This window comes from Columba livia, chromosome 8 (genome assembly GCF_036013475.1).
Source record: "Columba livia isolate bColLiv1 breed racing homer chromosome 8, bColLiv1.pat.W.v2, whole genome shotgun sequence".
Taxonomy (NCBI): Eukaryota; Metazoa; Chordata; class Aves; order Columbiformes; family Columbidae; genus Columba; species Columba livia.
Genome location: NC_088609.1, coordinates 18,449,310 through 18,461,690, shown reverse-complemented (window position 1 = coordinate 18,461,690; position 12,381 = coordinate 18,449,310). Strand labels below are relative to the sequence as shown.

At 38.1% G+C, this 12,381-nt stretch overlaps 1 protein-coding gene across 13 annotated transcripts in view; it reads right to left on the bottom strand.

Moving 5' to 3' along the window:
- The window catches only part of CRB1 (crumbs cell polarity complex component 1), a 118,970-nt gene that overhangs the window by 31,675 nt on the left and 74,914 nt on the right, over window positions 1-12,381 (bottom strand). For 5 of the 13 annotated variants that reach the window (XR_010474314.1, XM_065072343.1, XM_021294125.2 and 2 more), the window contains 4 exons: window positions 11,468-12,374; window positions 9,909-10,037; window positions 6,815-6,953; window positions 2,381-2,502 (listed from right to left, as the gene is read on the bottom strand). Coding sequence is in view for 12 of the 13 variants with exons in the window: in XM_065072343.1 (XP_064928415.1) it covers window positions 2,381-2,502; window positions 6,815-6,953; window positions 9,909-10,037; window positions 11,468-12,374 (1,297 nt within the window). In the remaining variant the exon portion in view is untranslated. The remainder of the gene's footprint in view (window positions 1-2,380; window positions 2,503-6,814; window positions 6,954-9,908; window positions 10,038-11,467; window positions 12,375-12,381) is intronic. The other 8 variants (XM_021294124.2, XM_065072344.1, XM_065072346.1 and 5 more) reach the window with 3 other exon arrangements.

The window sequence follows — 12,381 nt, the reverse complement described above, 5'->3', positions numbered from 1 at the left end:
AGCATCAGGAAAACTGGCAGGTGAGAGTGGGTTCCTGCTTGTTGATAGTTCTCCCACCCCACAGCTTGCTTCCCACTTGAAAAGAAAGGCAGCAGGAACGTGTCACAGGTTGGCTAGATTGCCATGGTTGCTGGAGGCTGAGGGCATCAGTTGTGAACTGAGGTTCAGTCCTGTCATTTGGTCCTCAAGTATCACTGGCGTCAGTATGACTTTAGAGCATGTAAAGGAGTGGTTTTAAGCATCTCTGATTTTATGAGGTTATATTGCTGCAAGGCAAGGACCTCAAACACAGTGGAGTTAGCTACACAGGACAGGGAATTTCAGAAAAAAATGGTTTAATTTTGAAGATATTTTACTGTACATATTGGTCTTTCTCAACAGGCTTCAAGAACACTGGAGAAGTCAAAAGTCAATAGATACAAATGCACTCATTTACTAAGACATCATTCTGATGCTCCCCAATGTTTTGACCTGATCTTGCTGCCTGGAGTTACATGTTATTCAGTAACACCAGACAAGGGGAAACTGATGCTGACCCCCATGTATAGTGACACCCTCTGTTCAGTCTCTGCAGGTTATGACAGCTGGGACAAGCTTCTTGGTGACCTGGGGCACTCACTGCTCAGCGGGTGCTGTGGAGGAGCAGTAGGTGAGTGGCTTGTCTGAAAATCAGGATGGTAGCACTTCTCAGTTTCAGGTCACCTACCCAGCTTTACTTATTCATTTAACCAAACTCCTGAGGATTAATATTATTGTCTAGTTTCACAAATGAACAAACTCTGAAGTATGGAAATGTCCTAACCTTCTGCAATAGGAAAGGGTGTAAATTTATGAGGAGAACAAATCTATACCAATCAAAAGCAAAAAGTTCTCACAAATCACAAAGTGCTTTCACCAAATAATTTCCCTAACAAGTGTGTAAATTTGTTCTTTGGGTTGTTTTTTTTTTTTTTCTTTTTTTTGTGGTTTTCTTTTGGTTGAAGAAGCAGAACATTAACACTGCTCTTGCTCTCAGTCTCCTAATATTGAGAAGTTGTCTGCTGAAAAGAGAAGGTAAACTGTTGTTTGTTTCTTTTCAAATAATATCCTAAAATTATTCTAAATTGTTTGCAGCCTCAAGACATCAACTGGTGAGAATACTGGGTTCAGAACTGATGCAATGTGAAAAACTAACCTGTATGTCTGTATTTGCAATTATATTGCTCTATAGGCCTTAAAAATAAATATTTTTTTATTTCTCTATATAGTAGCAAGATAGAGATATACAGGAACAAAACAAACAGTTAAGGTTACAGTGAGACTGAGGGAAAATGGTGTAGTTATTACATTTCTGATGTCCACATCTTTTAGTCAAATGGTAATTATCCATTAATAGCCTCACAAGTATGAATATGTAAATAGCTAGGGAATGTATTATTCATGAATCACCAGGCATTAATTATTGTAATTAAGTATCATTTGCTACATTCACATTACTAACCCTTGCAGTTAATGAATACGTTAACTAATCACTGTAGAGCAGATACAATCATAATTCTGTGTGTCTGTGCTATGGAAGCCTGAGAGAGTTTTATTGAATTGATATTCAATATTGAACATATCTTACATGCTTATCTGTGTATTTTTAATGACACTAAATGTGAATTGTAACCTCCAGTGCATGATGCTTGTCCTTGCACCCAGGAGGATGGAATGGTACCAGCTGGAAGAGGACATGCAAGCAACAAAGGGGCACAGCAGAGAGCACAGCAGTAGCTACCATAAGTAGAACTTGAATTCTGGGACATGAAATCCACTGCTACTTTCCAGTTTCATGTATATTCACAGGTACAATAGGAGAGGGTATGCTTTGTGAGGAAGTGCTGTCCCAAAGGTGCAGCTGATGATGATATTCAAGAAACAATTTTGAAGTACAGACTGAGCTGTTCGCCAGTCGATGTGTCTGCCTTTTACCAGCACAAGCAGAGCCCAGCAGTAGCAGGATGTGCTCCTGAGCCTCATGGGGTCTCAAGGCACTTTTGAAACACAAAGTGAAACGAACAACCAAAATCTGATATTTATTTTTTTTTCCACTCTCTGGAGATCTCTTTCAGATAATAGTAATATAAGTAACACAGAAAGAAGACTTGCTGGAGGTTCTTTGTGGCTTTTTTTTTTCAGGTTATGGTTCTTAAGACCACAGTTTGTGGTTCCTGAAGTAGAAATATTGAAGAATTTTAAATTGCAAAGAGATGTTTCCTTATTTTTTGGGAGAATCACTGACTCAGTATATAAAATGTAAGGTCAAGTGCTAAAAGTTAATAGATACAAGTAAAGTGTTGCCTTGGTTGAACTTTTGGGTGTCAGGCCAGAAAAAATATTTGCAATGGAAGAGTGATACCTGATTTCATCACTGTGAGTTTGAAGCAGCTGTTTTCCTATTTTCAGTTTCAGCAACATACTGTAGTCCCATACGCTGAGTAAACTGAGTGTTGGATCATGGCTTCCTAAAGAATAAATATTCTGGGAGCAAGAGAATTCAAGTAAGCATAAAACATCAAGGATGTTTTCCAATTCACAAACACATGGGCTCTTTGTAGACAAATTGTGGCAGGATATTGCTGGCAGAGGCCGAATTGTATTAGAGAACCTGCAGAGGAGGGTCACTCAGAGCCTGGATTTTAAGGGTCAAAAGTAGGGGTTATTGTCAATAAAGCAATTCTGTCATTCCCTGTGTATACTTCCCTGGTGAAGTACCTCTCATGCGTTTGCCAAACACATTAAAGAAAACCTTTCCTTCATCCTACAGCTGATGCAAATCCCTTTGCTCTTCCTTCTAGTACCTCCATCACTGCTGTCTTTCCCTTCTTTTCACAAGTCTTACTTCGTCCTCAAGCCCAAACTCTCATACTTCTCATTACCCATATTTCTGAATGACAGTCACTGGTGTCTGAAAAACAATTTGAATCTTAGTGTCAAAATATAGGCAGATCTGTTACAGATAATACCAGTAATCAATACCACAAGCCATGTCTCAAAAAATCATGACCTTGCTTGTTTGCTTTCTTTCCTTTGCATGTCTGGTATCCCTCTTATAACCCTGAGCACACTGAGACGCTATTTTTTTTAAGCTCTTCTCAACACCCAAAATTGAATTATCCTTTTTTAAAATTTCTTTTGCTTGGCTGGTTTATAAATGAATACTGAGATTCTCACAAAAGCATGAACATGTCTGTGAATTTGCGTTCTAAATAAAAAATCAAATATCAAAACATTTCCAATAAAAATGCAACACTGAAGATGCATTAAGATCTTACTGTTTTATGTTTTCAACCCCTCAAATTCAAAAGCATCTTAGCAATTGGATGGATTTACAAAAAAAAAAAAAAAAACAAAACAAAAGAAAAAAATAAATCAGTGCTTAGTGTCATCATTCATCCAACTGTTTTTTCATGTTTGCTTATATAGCTGTTTCATGATAACTGTCTCACCACCGCATTTCTTTGGATAATATATATGTTCAAGAAAGTTATTTTAATTAATCTGGCATTTGCTTCTTTATTTTTAAACCTTTTAAACTAGAAATATCAAGTCTGTTCTCCACTGGGTGTGTCGGAAGACCTGTGTGTGAGACAGGTCCAGCCTATGGGCTACAACAGCTCAATGGAAAGGGATGGCCCACCAAAATGTTGTCAGAGACCTTGTAACGCTCAACAGTTTTGTAAGCGTTGACAGTACATAGGGAGGAACCAAGTAATGAGAGTCACTTCAAGCCATATGGATAAAATACTTTTATCTCTGAATCGCTGGACTGGGGGCTTGTTTAGTTGAGCTCTGTAAGGCACCAAGAGCTACCCAGGTGGTCACCCTTGGTGGGTAACACAGTATTTGCAGCTGAAGCGGTTCGAGCGGCTGAACCACGTCAGTGGGCAGCACCAGCCTGGCCCTGTACGCTCAGCACTGCTCTAGAGACATTGGGAAGATGCAACCTCAGTTTTTGTGTGGTGTACCTGTAAAGTGCAAATGTTCAGAAAACATGGCACACTCAAAGCAAATGAACACAGTCATTAGCAGAAAACAAGGAGCAGACATAAAGAGACAAAGGCAGAAGGTTTATTTTGTGTATAAAGGTAGGAAAGTTATGTACAGATGCATAATGGAGTGGAGAATACACAAGTACAAAGAGGAAAGGAGCAGCATTTCTGAAATCAGGAGATGTTTCATGATGACAAGGCATTAGAGGAAGGAAAGAATTAATTTACAGGTGTGTACTCAGTAAAAGAAAGGGTGAACTGGTGCTATGCTAATATATTCTAGATTAGGAACTTGCATATTGCTGTAAATCCGTGTAAACTCTGTATTATCATATGTTCATTTTTATATCAAGTTTCTAGTATTGGAGAGAAAGAGGTTTAGAATCTCTATACAGATACATTCTTTATTTTTCGTATTATGCGTATAGCTATAGTATGTCAGACATACTGCTATTACAAGTATTGCTTTCTAGCTTTCTTCAACATTAATAACAGGATTAATTTTTTGCTTATTGTAGTATATTCTGTAGTGAATATTACATAAAGTACACAACAGTTCAATTTACTTATGTGGAATCTGAACTAAACCCAGTAAGAAAAACAAAACAAGAACAAAAAAAAACAACCCACAAAACTTTGTTGTAAGTTTCTTAATTTTGACTGAAAAACCCAACCAAATAAACAAACAAAAAAAACCCACCAAAACAAACAAACAAACAAACCCAACCAACCCCCCCACCCCCCAAAACAAACAAACAAACAAACAAACTCCAAACTTATTTTGAATAGCTTTGATTAGTAGCATCGTTTTTTTCATTTGAATTTTCAAAATGTCTTATTTCTTTGTTTTTAATCAGAATTCTGATATCATGTGATAGTTTTCATTTCAAGTTATTTTGTGTTTAAGTTTTTAATTTTTCATTTCAACAATACTGAACCAAGTAACATTTTTCGCTATGATTAAATGAAATCTACAGTTTGGAATAACATTTCCAACATAATATGTTGTTTATGATTTTAAATTTCGCCAGATGAAAGAAAATTGATATTTTAACTCAAAACAAGGTGAATGTTTTCATTTTGTTTTGTCTTACTTTGATATTTTAAACCAAAATGTAAACATTTCACACAGAAATATTTATTTCATTAAAAAAAAAAAAAAGGTAATTTCCTCTGACACTGTAGGTTTAATCAGCTATATAGTTGACTTCAGCTGTATCCTGCCATGGCAATATGGTAACCTTGACACCTCACTTATACACAATTTAAGGTGTCTTAATGTAACTGTAGAATTTAAGGTGGGATTTGCTCTTCATGAACACTCCAAGTCCAAAACACAGCAAGTTGGGTACGATTGAAGAAACAGGGTCAGGTTTGAGGTGGGAGAAGCTGACTTCAGTGGGCTCAAGGGCTTCTGCAAAAGATCAGCTGTTCTCTCTGAAGTAATAAAACCTCAGTGCCTAGTGTTAGTCTTCTCTATAACCCTGCTACATGCCATACCCTTTAATAATAAAACAACACCTCATAAGGACTTATTCTTTTGAATCATCACTCAGGGACACTATTTAAATTACTAAGATCAGTACAGAATCTATACAAATATGATCATGAATGCCTGAAAATAGGGCTGAACCATTCATAAATGGTTTTTGCCTTAAAGAATTGTTCAGAAAAACAAAAACTCACTTTTTACTACTGTTCTGTATTTAACAATCTACTTCATTTGTGTCCACACTCTCAAGGGCAACCATATGTAATACTTTTTTCGTTAAACTTCCTGATATTTGTAATTTTCAGGCTTCTTATTTTTATTCTTTAAGCAATCCAGGGACAACCAATCAACTGAATTACCTTGATCACTTCCTAAGAAGGAAAAATCCTATATCCCACACTTTAGTCGGATGATGCTCATATCTATTTATGGATAACATAGATTTACTTGAAGTTGTAGAAATCTTTGAATAAATAACAAATTTATGATTTTAAAGTCTGGTGCCCTTACTGGGCCATTCCTGAAAGTGGAATTGCGATGAAGATTAAGATGGCTGCATTTTATCTCAGTATACTATATCAGAGGAGTACAGGCTACCAGAGCAGAGGTTCAGGGTTACTGACACCAGTGCAGGATGGCCACTAATTCAAATGGATGTGAGAGCATCCTCAGCATGTTGCTAATTGCTAATCCACACCATTATCTAATTATCCAAAAATATCCTAGATGATTTCTCAGATGTTAGATGTAACTGCGAAAGAAACAGCAATGAACATGGTATGTGATGCAGAAATCGTCACCATCTCTAAGATTTAATGGTAAAATTAGCCTAATTGAAGGCAGTAGGTCTTTGTGACTCGTTGCAGTAAGGTTCGAATGCCACCATCAGTGATCTTATAGTTCTCGTTAACATGTACTGCCTTTTGGTGTGTGCCACTGTTGCCCACTGGCAGTGTGTATGCAGTGAAATGCTGTGGTGGAGGTGGGATGAGACGCTTTAGATCTGCTAGCTTTTTGTTCTAAAATTAAGTGAAAGAATTAAACCAGATCCAAAGCGATTAATAGAAAATCATTCAAGGAAATATAAAACAAGTTTTACAACTCTGATGTTTGTATTGCTTTGCTAAGCTCTTTGGTACAAGGCATCTTCTGCTGCATTAAAATACAAAAGTCTAGAGATTGCTTAGTAGTCTTCCTGTTCACCCCACTCAACTGCTGGATCATCATCCATTCGTAGAATAAGATAGGAGAGAAGCTGAAAGAGATTCTGCCACAACAGTAAAGAGACAAAAAAGGAGAGGTCGCTTACATCGATCTCACAGCGGTCTCCAGCATAGTTCACGTCACAGAGACAGTGGAACTTGTTGAGTAGGTTCTGGCAGAGACCCCCATTCATACACGGGTCGGAGCTGCACTCATCAATGTCCTTTTCACACCTAGAAGAAAGGCTGCAAATAGTGAGCATCTGAAACCACAAATCAAATGCACTAAACAGGCACATTTTTAATTCAGAAGCTTTTGGGGGAGGGAAGAGGAGGTTGTTCTATTAGAACTCTGCGGTATCTTTCCACACGTGTTTATGATTTTATTAACTGCCTGATTAGCCACACTCAAATCCTGAACTTCCTGTATTATTTTGAAACATGGATAGTTAAGCCAGAAATTTCATCTCCAAAAAGCATTTCGTGGTTAATGGTGCTTAGCAATGTGAAATGAAAGTTTGTGTGTGATTTTAGAGCTAGATCTGGCACAAATGCTGCCAACAGCTTGCTTATCTATTTTCAGTACTCCAGGGAGCTGAGGGCACGTTTTCCTTCTCAGTAGTCTGGATGTAAGTCAAATAAACGTGTGTTTTTCCCAGCTGAGTGCCCCGGGAATGCTCACCTGCTTTGTTTTTCTCAATTTGAAATGCCAATAGATGCCCGGCAGAATCTCCTAACCAGCCTCTCTGAGGAAATGGGCTGTAAGAATGGTGCAGAACAGGGCTTTGTGAGCTTAAAAATGAACTATTAAGTGCTTTTAAGCTAATTCTGATGATAAATGAAATTTGAGTTCTTAAAATTTCTCAAACAACCAGTTGAATACTAATGGAGAATGTGTGAGATTGTCTGAAAACTAGTAATGATTTGGCGATTTTCTGCTCCAACCATGTTCCCTTTTAATTCCCTGCTCCTATTTTTTTTCAAATAATGCTAACAGTAAATCCTAAGTTTTCAAGAGAAAAAAGCAGATTTATTCTTGAAGAAAAATGTGAGAAACTCCCTCCAAATTATAAGGAATTGCTGTGTTCAATCATACTCATAACTATGTAATAAAGTTTAAGTGTTACACTGGAGAACAGTTCTTTGTACTAAACCCTTTTATCTAATTTTATTAATCTCTTGAAACATTTCAACAGTTTCCTTCAGTGGTAAATTATATTCATATACTTCAAAAAGCTAAATTAAAGCATCCAATGTACAAAAATTCTACAGCTGTGAACTTACCCACGCAAATAAAAAAATACACCCCCATCCCACCCCCACCCCCCACTCAAATCTTCTAGGGAATTAGGCACCTAGATCCTACTGAACTTCAGGAATACTTAGAAATCTATCTTCCTTAGGTAATTTTGAAAATTCCAGCCTGAACTGAACGAAACACTTGCTTTCAAGAGACTAGATCTCCTTTTATGAAGAGTAATATTTCCACATTTCCGTTCACACCTATTATTAAGTTCATTGGGCTTTTTTTTTGTGATCCCAAGTCAATAGATTGACATAGAAATATACTATTTTCTCTATACTGTGAATCAATGGCTTTCTGAGACATGAAATATTGTCCCAAGGGAAAATGCCTGCCTTCTCAATCTAATATATATAAAAAAATATAAAAGTGTTTTTGTTTACATTTTCTGATTAACTGATATATTTGAATTTATTCTGAAAAAAGAAGGGGTGACATTTTCTCACTTGATATACTAAGATCTGCATGCATGGAAGTACTATTGGTTTATGTCTTGGCAGCCTGGGGGAAAAGAGGACAAATAGTCAATTTTAACCATTGGAGAAGAGTGCCTTGCTGTAATAGTCAGTTAAAGTGCAGTATGCTTGGTACAAGGCTGCCGTTCAATACGAGAATCCTGGGAACCATAAAGTAGAGATTATTGCCAGCCAGTGGGATGGATGTAAGGAGGACTCGTTCCCAAAGCTGTAGTTAGCAAGTCGCCTGGCAGGGGAAGGAAGAAGGGAAAAGTACAAAAGTACTTCTACATTGAAGTCTTGAGAAATGTAAACACCAAAGAAATGTCTTAAGAAAATGCTTTTACTTTTTTATGTCGTATTTTATTTGATTTTTTCACTGTTTTTGTTTTTCATACTGTGAGGTGGGACACAGACCTTCTGGCTGAGTTAAACAGTACAATGCAGGTGTGTCTGCCATCTACACTGTACATTGAGTGGGTGGAAATTTTAATTTCATCTGTCTTTTATAGCTTACTGTATTGTTTCCCCAAAATCAGCAGGTTAATAAGCTTTTGAGAGAAATAAAAGCTTTTGTTTAAAACTTCTTTGTTCTTGCAAAGCCAGCATAACTTGGTCCTGTGGAACTTTTGGATATTATTCTCTGATGTAATGCTAATTTCACTAAGACCATGTATGGTATTTTCTTTCTTACTATCCAAAAAGGTGCCCTTACCTGTTGAGACTATATTTTGACTGGGACAACATCTTCCACCCTGCTCCACAGCTACTTGTAGAACATTATGAAATGGTGTGAATTGCAGCAATATGCCACAAGATACAAATTTCACTATGAGGAAGGTGCCTTTATGTCAGATTAAACTATAACAGGTAAAAAGTATTTCTTAACTTTTTAAAATAATAATTCTGGTTTCATACTTCATAACACACTGCAACAACAGCGGGTATTTAATCTCATACCATCCCTCTGAAAGAAGAAATTGTATATTCACAACACATACCTGTGAAAATGAAACAGGTTTGCATATTCATGTGTCAGTGTATTGTAGCAGATTTTTATATATGAGCACGATAAGTATGTTTATGGGCCCCCACCTATGGGAAGATAACATTCTAGCTTGTCGTGTACAAAATGGGCACAGAAGCCAAAAAACCAGCACATAGAAGCAAGTGTATAATGCTGTCTAAGAAATATCTTCCACTGGAGTTAATAGTACTATATTGGATTGAATCTTTCTTCATTAATGTGTGATTTTTTGGTCTAAGTAAAACTGCTATGGCTTCACACCCTCAAATCTACTCAAGCAAGGAACTGCTGAATTAACCAACTACTTTGTATTTCTGCAGGATGGTAAAACCCCTGTGGCTATTATCCTCTGGGCCCTTCTGGAACAGCTTTTGGAAGAATTGCTACACAAAGATCTGCTGGGCAAAGCATCTCACCGTTCTCCAGCAAATCCTGGCAGGCACACACATGTCAGCTCACCACCGAGATCGGTACAGTTGCCATAGTTGAAACATGTGAGATTTCTCTCTCCATTCCCACAAACAGTGTATGGCAACCTTCTGTACCTAGGTAAGTAAGAAGACAATGGCAGTTATTTGCACTTTTCTTGTTTCTGGATGTCTCATGCTCTCATAGCTTTTCATTTGACTCTAGGCCATTGCTTTGGGGGAAAATATTTAGATCTACCTTGCAAATTTGTTACTTGAATGCAGAATCTAGTGCTGATAGTCTTCATATAGATGCAGTTGTGCTAGTTGCGGTGCCTTTGTTATCTATATCAATAGTGCTGCTGCTGGCTGATAGTACTCAGTACATATGGGAAAGTACATATGGGAAATTACCTGTAAATTAACACAGTTTCAGGGGCTACACACAGTTAGTGACTCCTTGGATTCCTCTTTGGAAAGGAAACCCCACATCTGTGTCCATTTACACTCCCGGTGCCTGGGGTGCTTGTGGTCAGCAGCAGGCAGTGACTGCACCAGGGGAGCAATGCTGTCACTGTCTGGGGTGTCATCTAAAGGAATGACAGCAGAAACTGAGGTTTAAGACTCATAAAACATATTTTGCTTAGCTTTTTTTTAATTTGCTGGATTTAGTTTTCTTTTGCTAAGTATTTATTGGCAACTTTAATAGCCAATTTCTTAGCAAATGACAAAAAGAAGGGGCACAATGCTCTATCTACATTACTGATATGGATCTATGTCGTACTGGGACAGCTTAGTAAAAGAGTTCAAAAGAGAGACTTAACATACAAGATGTTCATATTGGACCAGTACAAGGCATCTCTAAATCTCAGGATGTACTCACTGCTCAAAAAAAGTCAGCAAGAATTGAGAATTGTGTAATTATAGCCTAAAAGACTGTGGTTAGGCAGCATGATGATGATTGTGTCTTTCGGGCTGCTGCAGACTGAGTTTGTTGGACTACTCTGGAGGAAGGAGAAGTATTTTGCCTTGTTTGAGAGCAATAGACATGCAAAGATGCCGTGAGTGGAGAAAAAAAACTTTTCAAGTCATTCTATTATTATTTTCTTTTACCTGCCAATTCTGAATTTCTCTGCATATAGTTCTAGAGCTCTATTTCTCTAATAAAGTATAGTTTTAGAGACTCTTAACAATTATTTTTTTTCTAAAAAATATATAAACATATATCTATATATACATAAAAATTTCAGATATCTCTGAAATCTAGTGGACTTGTAATCCTGTCGTCAGAGAGATCACAGGACCCAGGCTGGCAGCAGAGCTGTGCCTTGTTCCCTGGCTCCTTGCCTCATCGGTCTCCTCCTGAGCTGCCAGCTCTGCACTGCCTCAGTCCACATCTAATTGGTCTGTACAGCTTTCTGTACTGCAGACTCTTTATACATTAATTCTGCGCCCGTGATTAATATAGAGATGTATAACATCTGCATTTAAAATGGAGACACCAGTGGAGTAATAACCCTTCAGAAGAGACCTGACAAAATCATGCAGATCTGCCTTATTTATAGTACCTGCAAAATTTTCCGGTGAAGTTACCAGCACACAGGCAAGAATATCCATTAATCTCATCAATGCAAGTGGCCCCATTTGCACACTGGTGGCCACGGCAATTGTCTATGTCCTCTTCACAATTTACCCCTGTGTAACCAGGTTCACAGCTGCACTCATAAGAGGAGATCCCATCGGTGCAGTTTCCATGAATACAGGGATTTGAAGAGCATTCGTCAACGTTCACTTCACAATGGGTGCCAGTCCATCCTTTTGGACACACGCAGTGGTAGGAAGTATAGAAGTCTTCACATATCCCCTCATGCATGCAGGGATCAGAGCTGCAAACATCTGCCTGCAAACAGCCAGTACGAACAGGGTTTGCGGATATTTTGAGAAATTGCTCCTCTTGAGGTTTTTTAGTAGGGATGTCAGCATTTTCGAAGTAAGAGAGATAAATGCCACTGATTTCTATGGTGCTCATACATCCTCGCAGGCCATCCAGGCTGTCAAAAGCCTTGTCAGCCACGTAGATGTCTGTCTCTTCTCTTAAAAAGTTGAGGCTTCCTGAAGCAGTTGTGCTAGTTGCAGTGTCTTTCTTGTTATCTATATCAATGTGCCATCTAGAGAATTGGGACAGGGGCTCTACCATAGAGACCATCACTTGATGCCATTTCCCATCACTCACAAACAGCGAACTGGCAAGGGTCAGCTTATAAAAGCTGTTGCCGCTTTGCAATTGAAAGAGTAATTTGGAATTGTGAATACTGACGGTAACAAACTCTGGCTCCTTCTCCGCATACAGCAGTATCACGTCAGTGTCCCTAGTTCGAAAGCCAAATACGATACTGGTGAGGTCTCTGCTGATTTTTCCATTGCTTCTGTAAAATACCGCACTGCTTCGGCCACTAAACACTGCATTAGCAAGACCTGTGCA